Source organism: Nyctereutes procyonoides, unplaced genomic scaffold (genome assembly GCF_905146905.1).
Source record: "Nyctereutes procyonoides isolate TBG_1078 unplaced genomic scaffold, NYPRO_anot_genome, whole genome shotgun sequence".
NCBI classification, from domain to species: domain Eukaryota; kingdom Metazoa; phylum Chordata; class Mammalia; order Carnivora; family Canidae; genus Nyctereutes; species Nyctereutes procyonoides.
The window spans coordinates 15,481,775-15,495,401 of record NW_026575024.1 but is presented as its reverse complement, the minus strand read 5'-3'; the positions used below and the strand labels follow the sequence as shown (position 1 = coordinate 15,495,401).

Here is a 13,627-nt window from a genome sequence, read left to right as displayed (position 1 = left end):
GACTTGAACAGATAATTCAGAAAATGTACAGATGACAAGCACTTGAAAAGATGCTCATCATTAGTTGTTAGAGAAATGCAGTGGGGGGGGAAAAAGAGAATCTCAAGCAGACTCCTTACTGAGCGTGGAGCCAGACACAGGATCTCACTACCCAGTGATGATGACCTGAGCCAAAATCACAAGTTGGACACTCAACTGATGACCCACCCAGGTGCCCCATTGGTTCTTTCTCTTAAGCAATTATCATATTACAGTTCATTGAGGTTTGCGATTTAAATTATTAAATATGATTTAAAATTTAGTTTTTCATACTAGCCACGTTTAAAGTGCTCGATAGCCACATGTCTATGGCAGTGGTTCTGGACAGCATATACATAGAACATTTCTATCAAAACAGAAATTTCTAAGGGTGCCTAGGTGACTCGGTGGTTGAGTGTCTGCCTTTGACTCAGGTCGTGATACTGGAGTCCTGGGATTGAGTTTGGCATCAGGCTCACTGCAGGGAACCTGCCTCTATATCCCTGTCTCTCATGAACAAAGAAATCTTAAAAACAAAAAACAAAACCCAGAAATTTCTATGGGGCAGTGCTGGGCTGGAAGTTCTGCTGAAAATAAGGCAATCTTTTTTTTTTTTTTTTTAAAGATTTTATTTATTTGAGAGAGATTGAGAGAAAGAGAGCACAAGTGAGCAAAGGAAGAGGGAGAAGCAGGCTACCTGCTGAGCAGAGAGCTGGATACTGGACTCAATCCCAGGACCCTGAGATCATGACCCAAGTCAAAGGTAGACACCCAACCGACTGAGCCACCCAGGCACCCCAAAAGAGGGGAATCCTAACGTCAGTCTATCTTAGGGAAAATCCCAGGAAGGGGATAAACAGGGATGTTTGACATCATGTATTGGTAAGCTGACATTTATTTTTAAAAAATGCTTTCTGAGTACCTTCTTTTATAGGGATGCGTGTGTGGGCAGCAGGGCCTGAACCTTAAAGTCAAAAGTAGAGTGTGCTTTAGGAGAAGTACAGGAAAAGTACCAGGGGATTTCAGAGGATAGAGGGCTGACTTTTTGCAATAGGGACCTGTGACGGCTTACTGTTTGATGCAAACTTTTTGATCTTTACTACCCCAGAGCTCTTACTGGCATTTACACAGATTTCTAGTAGGGCAAAGTGCAAGTAAAACATGGATTCTGTGGAGTCTAGCCAGTCTTGGGTTAAATACTTTTCTCTCACTAGCTGCGTATATGAGTTCTCCTTATCCACAAAATGGGGATAATAACTTCTACTTCATCGGGTTGTTTTGAGGATTGTGTCTGGCACATAGCAGATTCGCTAGAAATGTTTTCCTCCAGCTTAAGGGGAATGGATCCATTACCCCTATTTTAGCATATGGGATGCCATGCATGGGTGGCCCTGAAAAGTGGATGCTCAGGCGTTAATTTCATGGATGACATACCTTTGGGAAAAGCAGGACAATTAAAAACAGTGATGTTTTCTCATGTAACTTACCCCATGGGTAAATTGGGTGGAATATGCTTTTGGCAACTGAAGGTTTACAGATTGCCATAGCTGGAACTAGAGCTCTTGAGCAGAGAGGAGACCCTGACCCTCACGCCCCAACAGAGGGTACACATCAATGGTTGTCCAGTTTGGTCAGACTCAGTGCAAGCTTTGCACTGAGTCTGACCTGTATCTAAATCTGCAAATCCGTATTTTTAGGAAGGGACCTTCATATTCATCTCCTTTTAAAAAAGAGAGCAATAATAGTACTCACCTTACAGGGTTATTAGGAGTATTAAATGAATTAATTCTAGTAAACCACCGAGAACGTGGTAAGCACTGTGCGTCAAATACATAAAAAAAAAAATGGGGGGTAACGTTACAGAGTTCGTATGAGGATTAAATGAGACCGGTAAGCTGGCACCTGGCAAGCACTTAATCACGATTTATCTTTAGGTCTGCAAACGGACTCAAAGGTGACAGGCCGTTAAGAAAAGGAGCTGAGCAATTTGCAGCCCGATGTTCCGTGACATCCAGGGGCGGCCCGGCCTCCGTCTGGGTCGAGAATGCACCCGGCTAGGAGCGGCAGGAACCCACCGATACCTCCGGGAGTCCCTGGAGCAGCGCTTCCCAGGAATCGCGTAGGACTCGGCGGGTTAGGAATCGCCGGCGCTTCGCAGGAAGCCTCAGTATCTCCGAGGGATGAGGGCCGGCCCGAGTCCGAGCGTCCGGGGCGAGCAGAGTCGCCCCAAGGCGCGGCCGCGGACGGAGCCCGGCCCGGGGAAGGACGCTCGGGGTTCCGGGTCCGCGCGCCGCGCGCCACGTGACTCACGCTCCGCACCACGTGGTCCGGGCCAGCGCCCGGCCGCCCCGCCCCGCCCCGCCCCGCCCCGCTCGCGCACCGCGCGCCGCTTCCGGTGGGGGCGGAAAGCGGAAGTGTGGGAGGGTCTGCGGGGCGGGCTCGGGGAGGTCCCGGGGGAGGATGGAGCAGTGAGCGGGTCTGGGCGGCTGCCGGCAGCGCCATGGAGACGGTGCAGCTGAGGAACCCGCCGCGCCGGTGAGGGGACGGCTGAGAGCAGGGGGTGGGGGACCGGGAAAGGCGGGAACTGGCGGAGGGGAGGCACCGGGTGCGCCCCGGAGGCAGGGACCAGCCGGGCTAGGCGATCCTGGCACCTGCTGAGTGGGAGGGGGTCCAGCAGAGGGGAGCACGCGCCCAGGGTGATAAACGTGGGGCTGGGGAGGGAGAGCACTTGCTGTGGGCGGGGGGGGGAATCCTGGCGGGAGGGGGCACTGCTGAGGGGAGCAGCTGTTGAGGGACGTGGGGACAAGTTAGGGAGAGCACCTGCCGAGGGCGGGGGCGGCTCGGGGGAGGCCATCCTAGGACCCATTCATTGGGGTAGGGGCGATGCTGTAGCAGGAGGAGAACCTAGAGGGGTCCAAAGTGTGGGTCAGGTACAAGCAGAGAAAGGCTGGGCGGACTTTCTAAGGGAAGGGGTCCCCCTCGCGGGATGCGGTGGGGAGAATCTGTGGAGGGGGAAGGCTTTGCGCCTAAGGCTGAAGGCACACCGAGAAAGGGCGAAGGTCCAGCAAGGGAGGGCTTCGTGCAGGATAGCATTTAGAGCATTTTCTGGGTAGGGTCTGCACTCTGGGAGGAGTGTGACATCTTTTATTCCTGGTGGCCCGTGCCTTCCTAGTTTTCCTTACATCCTCAGCTTTCCAAACCTGACATTAGGAGGTGGATTAGGAAGTAAGAGGATATTTTCAAGAAGGGCAAACAGAGGCCCAGAAGAGTTGAGATACAGTCCTAGGTGCTTCCTTCTTTGCCGTAGGTCTGGGTCATGACCTGACCAGGCTGGGTCCTTTTCAGGCCTCTATTGTTTTGTATCAGCTCCAGATCCCGCTGCTACCTGGAATTGTTTTAAGTCGAGATCAGGGATGTGGCTGGTCCTAGAAAGTGTGAACTCTTGCGTTGGTTTTGGCTGTCTCATTGATTTGCTCTGGGGACACTGGGGTCTGGTGTCACTTTGCCACATCTGGAGAAAAAGAGGGAGAGAGCAGAGATCAAGAGAGTCATGCTTCTTTGCGGTGCAGTGTAGTTAGCTTCTATTTCACAGAGATCTCTGACTTCCTGCACCAGAATGAGCACTAAACTAGGAAGTGTTCAGTGTGTGGGAGTGTGGGGCAAAGGAGAGGTGCCTGGGCTGCACACTTGGGGTTTAGTTGAAGTACACAAACATTGCAGAAGGCAAATAGCTGGTTGAGATGGACTCCTAATTCACCCTACTGTAGCGTGCTGAACGGAAATGATAATGATTCTTACATATACAGCACTTAGCTGGGTGCCGGGGACCGATCTCAGTGCTTTCCGTGTCTCCTGGTGAACCACACGTAATTGACCTATAAAAATGGTAATTTTGTGTGGTTCACTTCATTATAACTCTTTCGGTCTTCACAACAATCCTAGGAAGGTGGTTATCTCCAGATCTCTGTTTTACAGGTGATAAAACAGAGGCACAGAGAGTTTTAAGTGATTTGTGGAAGATTCCACAGTTAGTTAAGTGGCAGAGCTGGGGTTTTAAACCAGGCGGTCTGGTTCAAAGTCCATGCTCGTAACTGCTCCCTCTGATGCCGCTCTGGAAGTACCCCGGTTCCACAGGGCCCGTGTATGTTAGCAAGTATTTGCCAGAGCACCATAGTGATCCAGCTATAAATGTACACTGGTGATGTTTCTTTCTGAAATGCATTCCGTTTAATTGAAAAGAGAATTAAGAATCTTGAGTTTTGTTTCTACGTTTGCCTTGTGTTATATAATTTTGGGCAAAAGAGTACACGTTTTTTGCTTTTGGACATGCTCATTCCTGGATCTTTTGGATTTTAAGAAATTTATTAAATGAGAAAGAGAAGGACATTGCAGGGCTGAATTCTTGAATGACTGGTGCTTTCCTGCTCATCATTACTAGTGAAGTACCTAATCTGCAGTAGATTAACTTTATTAGTTGCATTAGATGGCTGTCTCTTTACTGTGTCTTCACATGGTCTTCTTTCTATACCTCTATGCGTCCTTATCTCCTATAAGGACACCAATCATATTGAATTAGGGCCCACCCATATGACCTATTTTACCTTAATTATCTCTTTAAAGTCCCTGTCTCTAAATAAAGTCACATTCTGAGGTCCTGGGGCTTAGGACTTGAACAGAGCAATTTAGGGAGGGGCACAAATATTAATTTATTATCATTTAAAAAAAATCATCAATTTATCTTACACATTTGTTGTACCCATAGCAAATTCTGAATGGAAAGAGGGATAGGTATACATAAATAAAATGAACCTTGTAAGAGTCCTAAGATGGAGAAAGAGGCTTCAGAGTGAGCCAAACCTGTGAGTAACTACTTCATAAATACCCTTGTTTATGTTTGGAGAGATATGATGGCTTTTCAGAGATTCAGTTGGCATGTGTTTCCAGCAAGGGATAGCAATCTCAATGCAAGAAATGCTCTTTGTGTTCATGAGCTTGACGTTTGTGTGACTGAATGATGGGAGATTAAAGCTGATGGTTTATGTAGGAGATTATGATTTTTAAAAGTGAGCTGGAGTTAGATAATGATAGTATGGTGGAGGATGTAGAGTGCAATTCTGGGATGCTTGGCTGGCCATGTGGCCATCTGACTTAGGAGAGGAGCATCTGCTGGTGTTTGGTCCACAGACGCTGTGTTGGCCAGGCCTGTTCTTTTATGAGTGAGCAGTGAAACTACCTAGGACCTGGGGAAGTCCCAGCTGAAAGCTGACTCATCAGTGAGGCTGTTTTGTGCTTCTTCCATGAAGACTTATGGTATAAAATATCATTAAGAGTAACTTATCAAAAGATTTTCCATAGAAATCTTAATTGTTGATAATCTGGTAATCCTTTTTAGGGGGTAATTCTGTTCTTCGGAAACTGACAAGGATTGCCAATAAAAGTTTGGGGTTCTGATCAGTACCTTCATTGATCCATTTAGGAGATATTTATTGGCCACCTCTGGGTTATTAGGCAGAGAGATAAAGATCTATTAAGCCCTGATCAAAAACAAACAAAAAACTCAAGTAGATTGTTTTAGAGAAGTCTCTGAGCAGGTATATACAGTTTGTCTGTCAGAGGATTATCAGGGGCTTGCAGCTGTTTCTCTTATGCCTGGGGCAGTTTCCTTTGTTATGTTGTGGTCTCAGAGTAATTGAAATAGTGAGTTTTGCTTTTTATAAACCACAAAGTCAACACTTCAAAAGAACACATTTGATCTTCCTTTATATAAGCTGTTTAATTATACTTGAGAAATGAGGTATTGTCCATTGTTTATACAATTATGAATTCAGTACTTCACACACACACACACACACAATCTCCCTGGTTCATGCGATGTTCTTTCTGAGGTCTGAGTTCACTTCTGAAGTTTAAGAGGAGTTTCACTTCAGCCCTTTTTGTTTTGAAGCTAGTTTTTATGATGTCATTGGAATTTAATGTTTAGGACCTTTTGATTTTCAAAGGTCACTGTGGTCATTTTGTTAATTTTCAAGTTGTGGCAATTACTGACTTGGAGCATTTCACCATTTCTCTCGTGTGTAGTCTTTGACATTTATAGAATCATGCGAGATTGTCCTTTAGGGATCAGTGTTTATGGGTGGATACACTCAGTGTGTTCAGGGGTTTCTGTATTTTCTTCTGGTTTTGTTATTTCCTCCAGGAAGGTACACATTTGTGCGTGTGTGTGTGTGTGTGTGTGTGTGTGTGTGTGTAATTCAAGTCTTTTCTTGTAAAAACTGGTATTGTCCAGCTAGTTTAAACCTTTTCTCTACAAAGAAATTTCCAGTGTTACTACTTCCATAATTTCACCATTTCCTGAGCTCTCTTTTCTTTGTTGTCCTTTGTAGTTTCAGGAAACCATTGTGTAGAAGATATACACATACACACACATAAATATTCCTTGGTAAGCTCCTTCTTTAAGCCCATTAATAAATTTCAGATGTCTCAGAGTTTTAAAAAAATTGTTAATTTATAACTTCTCATGTTTGTTATTTACTATGTCTAGCATAGTCAGAAAAATCTGAATTATCTGGAAATTATAGGCAGCCGTGTGTCTTTGATTTTGGGGACTTGTTGGAGGTACACAACTGCTCATGGGAGTCTCTTTCTGAGTCTGTTTGAAATTCCTAGCTGCATAGTTCTTTTTCACTTTTGATCATGTCTAAGTGTATACCTTCCACTTTCTGTTTCTGTGATACCAATAGAATCCCTATGTTTTGACCCAATTACCACAATCTTGCTTAGAGAGAGCAAGAGTCTCTGTCTTCCTTGGCCTCCAGTCTGAGACCATGTTTTATTTTATTTTTATTTTTATTTTTTAATTTTTATTTATTTATGATAGTCACAGAGAGAGAGAGAGAGAGGCAGAGACATAGGCAGAGGGAGAAGCAGGCTCCATGCACTGGGAGCCCGATGTGGGACTCGATCCCGGGTCTCCAGGATCGCGCCCTGGGCCAAAGGCAGGCGCCAAACCGCTGCGCCACCCAGGGATCCCTGAGACCATGTTTTAATTTGTAGTTAACCTTACATTAAACATCTCTTCTGAAGAGATAATTATGCTATTTTAATTCATGGAATCTCAAGATTTAAATGGATTTCAAAGGTTCTGTCAAAGCTTGAATCAACTCTGTAGCATTTAAGCCAAAAGATGATTCATGTTCTGTTTAAGTTCTCCAGTGATGGGGAACTAGGGACTTCTTAAGGCAGTCAAAACCATTTGAGAACAACTTTTGTTAGAAAATTTCTTATATCTGTTGAACTGTAGTATGATGCTTGGTAGTTCTTTACCCTCTCGTCCTGATTATGTTTACCAGAGAGACCCAGGACAGGTGAATACTGCCATGGACAGCCCTTCAGCATCCCTTAAGACTCTTAGCTTGGGGCACCTGTTTGGCTCAGTCGGAAGTGTGTGGGACTCTTGATCTCAGGGTCATGAGTTCAAGCCCCACAATAGGTATAGAGATTACTTAAATAAATAAAGCTTTTTAAAAAGTCTGTTAGCTTGCTTTTGTTGTTGTTTACTAGTAGAAGCTTTATAGAGCAATTCCTAAGATGCTAATTGTAATGTAATGCATTTTGTGGTCTAGTTGCTAGCAAGCAAAAAGGATTTTGTGTTTATTTCTTCATTCCCAGGCAGCTGAAAAAGTTGGATGAAGATAGTTTAACTAAACAACCAGAAGAAGTATTTGATGTCTTAGAGAAACTTGGAGAAGGGTAAGTGTACAGAAAATACAGGTAGACTGGTAGGTCCCAATCTTTTTCTTCCTCCAACAGCAGAAGGAGCTGAACCTTTCTTATGCCAATAATTCACAAACTTAAGGAGGAGGAATGTTACATATGGCACTGCTCTGGGTGGGTGGGTGGGGTAAATATATAGCTTGAAACGCCCTCTCCCTTTTTTCTCCTTACTATTATAGACAGATTTAGTGATGCCTCTTCAACACCAAGGGCATCTATTGTTTTCTCTTTTATAGAATCCATAATTTACATGATTTTACGTAACAGCATTGACTACGCTTCATTTAAAATTTTTATTAATCATTTTTATTTGCTGTTCAGAGTTTCTGGTTAATTCGTAATAATTATTGTTTCAATAAAATGGAATTCAGCTTTTTAGTTAATGTAGCTTTGTGAAGTATAGTAAGTAAATCAAGGACTGTCACTACCTTCACAACTTCCAAGAGGTTGACAATTCCAGGTTGGGAACCAGCGGACTACTTGAAATCCAAATTTGTGAATAAGTGTATAAAATACTGCTGAAATGGTATTTAGTAACAGTGGTTTTTTGTGTATTCTTCAGTGATAGTTTCTGCATAAATAAGCAGGTGTGTGTGTGTGTGTGTGTGTGTGTGTGTGTGTCTACATGTTCAGTCTCTCAAGAGTACTTATAGTTCAAGAGAAGACCTGAAATACTTACTTTTTAAAATGTCTATTGTTTAAGTGCTGTGTGTCCTTGGAATCAAGTCTTATATGTCATTAAATTATTTTGGGGTTTAGTGTTATGTATGTCTAATATAGGTCAGCAATGTTAAACTTGATCCTGGATTACATGGCGTAGGTTTTGTTTTCATGGATTGCCTCCTTGTAAAAAACATTAGTCATCTTTTTATAAGTTGGAAAAATACTCTTTGGAATGAAGACATCAACCAGAGAAGGGAAGTAAAAGAGGCCACCAGCTGTGCTGTTAGAAGACAAGTACAAAATGAATGCAAAGACTGCAAGTTGACTTGGCATCCTTAAAGGTATGGGAAAGTGATAGACCTTCCACATCTCTTGCCCGTCCTTTTCAGCTGTAGCTTGGTCTCCTTGCTAGTTTCCTCAGTGAAGTGAGTCTAATGCCCTTCATCTCGCAGTGTTTACAGGTTGAATAAGATAAAGCATGGTAGGCATAATTAAATGGGTAACTAACTTGTTTCTTTCAATTTTGATAGAAGTGTGTTACAGTAGTATGGGCATAAACTCTGAGGTTATACCTGTGTTAAAACCCTTGCTCTACTGTTTATTAGTTACAATAAATGAGTGAGCTTGAGCAAATTAATATTTTGAAGCTTCAAAAACCACAGCTAAAAAGCACAGATATTAGTATACACGTCATTTGGGTTATGTCCAGCATTACCCAAAATACAAGATAATAGGGGTAAAGTACTGAGTATAGTACCTGTCACATAGTAAGTGCTCAATAAATGGCAGCTATGCTTATTTTGTTGTTAAATCTACCCACTGAAGCATATTTCAGACCATATCATATCAAATTACAGTTAAATCTTAAATCCTCAGTATATTTAGGCATTCCTGGAGGGAGCCCTGTTTGAGTTGATTGGGTTTGGGGAACACCAAAAGAAAACTACAGACAGAAAATATCTCAGTAATATATTCTGATAATACAAGAAGGGGCAACTAAGCTAATTATGATTGTTTTTAATTGTCTTTTAGATCTGTGCGTGGCTTCATCGAGAAACTTGGAATTTCCTTACAAAGATAAAACCAGCAAGAAAATCGAAATAAAGCTTCAGATCTTTCTCCTTGTTTTATCCATAGTGTTCTTTTAAGTGTTACCATAGATGCTTGGATTTCTGTCATCGTGACTGAATGAACCTGAACAAGCTTCATTGAACTAACAGAATCCTGGAGGAAGACCTTAACTCCATTTAACTGTTGAAATACAAACTGCCATGCCATCCTTTAATTGTTCTGGAAAATGAGTAGATTGTGAACACTCACTGACTTGTGCCTTATGAAATGAGCTCTGCCTGATGGACTGTGTTAGAGTCCCTGGAACCCACAGTTCTCTATATGGAGGAAGTCCTGTGGATCTGTGGCAGAGTAGATCCAACACTCCAGACCAGGACAAGTGACCCATGCTTGGAAAGTATTTTGAATAAGAACTTAGCACCTTTTTCCTTCTATTATACTTAAAGTTTTACACCTTGACTCATTCAAGTTTTTGTCATAGGATAACAAAAACATCTTGCTCCTCATTTCATAGCTAATGAGTGGTATTGTTAAGACTTATATCTAATTAATTTGGCTTCAGATACTATATTGTTTCTGTTTTTCCAAATTGATCCTTGCTTTGTATGGCTCATGTAGAACTCCTACTTCCCCATCATTTTTGTTCTCTACTGGTCAAAATTCATTGAGTCACTGTAGTTTTTATTATGTAGGGAATCAGGTCTTACAGGACTTGCCTAAAAGCAACAATAACTGAAGCCTTCTAAATTCTTTTCAGGTCACTGTAAGTGTGATATGTGGAATCATGAATCTTACTTGTTCATATAAGCTATTGGAGTATTCTTTGCTCTCAAGATAGTATAGGGAAGTGTGGGAAGTCTTCTGGTCAGGACTGCTGAGTATGTGCAGAGACCTCTCTTTCCATTTCAAATAGATAAAACTAAGGAGTGAAAATTAAATTTTTAAATAAAAGCACACATGGCCAGCTATGGACCAGGGATGGAAAAGCTATGTAATAGTAAGAGGAGAGTAAAGCTTGCCCTGTCCTTGTCAGAAGATGGTAGGTGTGCTTCCTACATGAAGTTGTGGGATGGATGAGGCTCCCCATCTATGAACTAAAGGTGAAATAAATTTGCCTTATCACTGTTAGAAAATCTCATTGGCCTGTGGCCTGGGAAAAAAGTGGAGTACTGGTTTGACAATAGGAACTGGGCCTTGACTACATTCAGGTTTGGGATTTAGAGAGGCAAAAATCCCCCAACTCCTAACACAAAACCAACTTCAAGTTGTAGCATCTTGCTAACTGGATGAGAGAACCATGAAACCATCAAGATACATGAAATGCTTGTGGCAGTTAGCACTGTGTAGAGGAAAATCATTTGAGATAAAAGAAAACCCAATCAAGGAATATACTGCTATGGAATAATGAGCAGAACAAATGGTAGAATTCACATCTAAGGAAATAGAAACAATGAAGCAATCTCAGAAGGGATTTAACATGTTTGTTGCTGATTTTCAAAAAGATACAAGGAGGGAATAACATCCTTAAGAACACCAGGTGATGAACACGAGCAGATAGTTACAGGAAAAATTAAAGTTGGGAATCTTGGCAATGATTGAAGTTCTGGAAGCCCAAGAAGTTGGAAAAACAGTGAACTAGACAAGCTGAAAGAATTTGTGAATTGAGAGATAGAAATGAAACTGATCACAAAATGCAGGACAGAGAAATAACTGTTAGAAATCAGGAGGTCAGCATGTATTGAGCTGCAATATAAGTAATAGAAATTCTAGAGGAGATAATAGAAGAGATAGGAAATAGATAATGCTGAGAATATCCAGACTTGAAGAAAAACCTGTGCCCTCAAATGGAAGAAGCTTATGAAGTGCCAAATGAATCAACTCCTAGTTATTTTATAGTAAAATTGTAGAATGTGAAGGATAAGGAGGAAATCCTGAATGCTACCGGAAGAGAGATTACCTATGAAAGGTGATAATCCGATGATAGCCAACTTCTTAGCAACTAATAGAAACTGGAAAACTGTAGAAAGGGTGCTGAGGGAAAGCTATGATCCAAGAACTCTCTATCCAGCAGAGCTGATTCCAATGAGAATGTGAAATATGGACATTTTCACACATACAGGACCTAGTGTTATCTAGAATAACTTTATAGAATAACAGAATACCCAACGAGCAATGGCTGACCAATAAGGGCATTTTATAAGGGCAACTAAGTAATAATAAAGCTGGGGTTGATGAATGATGAACTGGCTTGATAATGGTTTAGCATTTTTGTAATTCTCTATCTCAAGATGGCTGCATTAGTTTCACCCATCATGCCTTACAAAATGGTAACCAAAGTAGGAAAGAAAGTGGCAGGTAAAAATGGGCCTTCTTGTGCATTTCTCATCAGGGAAGAAAGCCTCTCGCAGAATCCCTTCAGAATTCCCCTCAAATTTCATTGACCAGAGCTAGGTCCTATGCTTACTACTAGTTCAGTCACCAGGAGAAGGAATAGGAATGCTGACTATCTGGACTGCCCTATTTTATTCCCTAGGAACAAGCCTTGGCTGTCCCAGTGAATCAGAATTTTATCTTCATAAGGAAGAAGGGGCAGCAGGCAGGTATTCCACACACGGTTAGTGGTTGCCTTTCTCTGGGAAAAAAAATTACGTAACTTTTAAGGATCATTATACTAGTTTTGCCAACATGAGGGAGTCTGATGGGATGGAAATTTTAAAATGTGTTTTGCATATTTTTTTTTAGTTTTATGTTACTTTCACTTTGAAATGGTTCTGGAGCAGCATTTTGGCAGCTAGAGCTCTCAGCTACTTTAATACATCAGGTGGTGCTGTTCTGTTGTTTTTTTCGCCAAGACAGTGTGAAGAAATAGGTGGGTTTGGGAAGAAGGAAAGACTCATTGTGTTTTCACTGACAGCCATCAAGGTTTCCAGTGAAAATGTAATCAGTGTGGGGTGATGATATTTGACCATAACAACTGTCTTGTAGTTTGAGTTGTCATTTTACAGGTGAGAACATTTAGGTATGAGAAGGTTAATATGTTTGCAAATGATGGCCAATATGTCATGAGGGTAGGGTGCAAATCCTTGGTCTTTCTATTCTAAGTCTTATGTTCTTTTGGGCCCCAAACTGAATGGACAGATAGCTTTGTATTTATTTTGATAATAAGTTCCTAAGGGAAGATGGAGTAAAAGGCTTTGTGTGTACTGTGTTCACATGATACTAACATTTGAAGGGACTTAGATTTTTAATTAGTTTCCATAATGTTTTAAGTATTATTGCAATTAAGGAGCAAGGATGGAAGGACCTTGTGGTATTGGAGTGAACACAAGAATACATAGATCTCCATTTCTGCATTCTAGTCTGGGTAGATATGGGGAGAACATAAGCTTTGTATTCAGACACATCAGGATTCACATCCTGGCCTGGCCACTTATTTTTCACCTCTGACATTGGACAAGTCCTGTAACCTCTGAGTCTTTACACATTTTTCTATGAAATAGGGCTAATGACTTCTTCTGTTTATTTTTTGTAAGTATGAATTGGGATGATGCACAGTTTCTAGCAGACATCAGGCAGGCAATGCATGATAGTTACTATAATAGTGATTATTTTAATTGAATACCTTCAGTCAAGATTAAATGTGAAATTAACAGTTTTTTTTCCCAAAGTACTTTAGCTATTTCAGTTTTGCAGTTGTAAATAATATAGGTGTATTAGACACTTAGGGATATAAATTAGAACCTTGAGTTGCAAAAAAAAAAAAAGAACCTTGAGTTGCCTTTGTTTTACCACTTTTTATCTCTGGACTCGCGTTGCCTTTATAAATGTTCTCTTTCCCCCAATCACAGGTCCTATGGCAGTGTGTACAAAGCTATTCACAAAGAGACTGGTCAGATTGTTGCAATTAAGCAAGTTCCAGTGGAATCAGACCTACAGGAGATAATCAAAGAAATCTCTATCATGCAGCAATGTGACAGGTAAAGGCATGTGGTGTTACTTTGGACAGAACATGGTTTTGGATTAGCTGTGATTATTTGGAGTTTAACATATACAGATGTATTTACTTAGAGATTTTGCGGAAGAGAAAGTTTAGGTGGAATCA

The 13,627-nt window shown here is 41.7% G+C and overlaps 1 protein-coding gene across 1 annotated transcript in view; it reads left to right on the top strand.

Moving 5' to 3' along the window:
- The first annotated feature begins 2,464 nt into the window (after positions 1-2,464).
- STK4 (serine/threonine kinase 4) overlaps positions 2,465-13,627 on the top strand; it is a 91,843-nt gene continuing 80,680 nt past the window's right edge. The window contains exons 1-3 of the mRNA XM_055303569.1: positions 2,465-2,553; positions 7,687-7,767; positions 13,374-13,502. Coding sequence (XP_055159544.1) covers positions 2,519-2,553; positions 7,687-7,767; positions 13,374-13,502 — 245 coding nt within the window. The 5' untranslated portion in view covers positions 2,465-2,518. The remainder of the gene's footprint in view (positions 2,554-7,686; positions 7,768-13,373; positions 13,503-13,627) is intronic.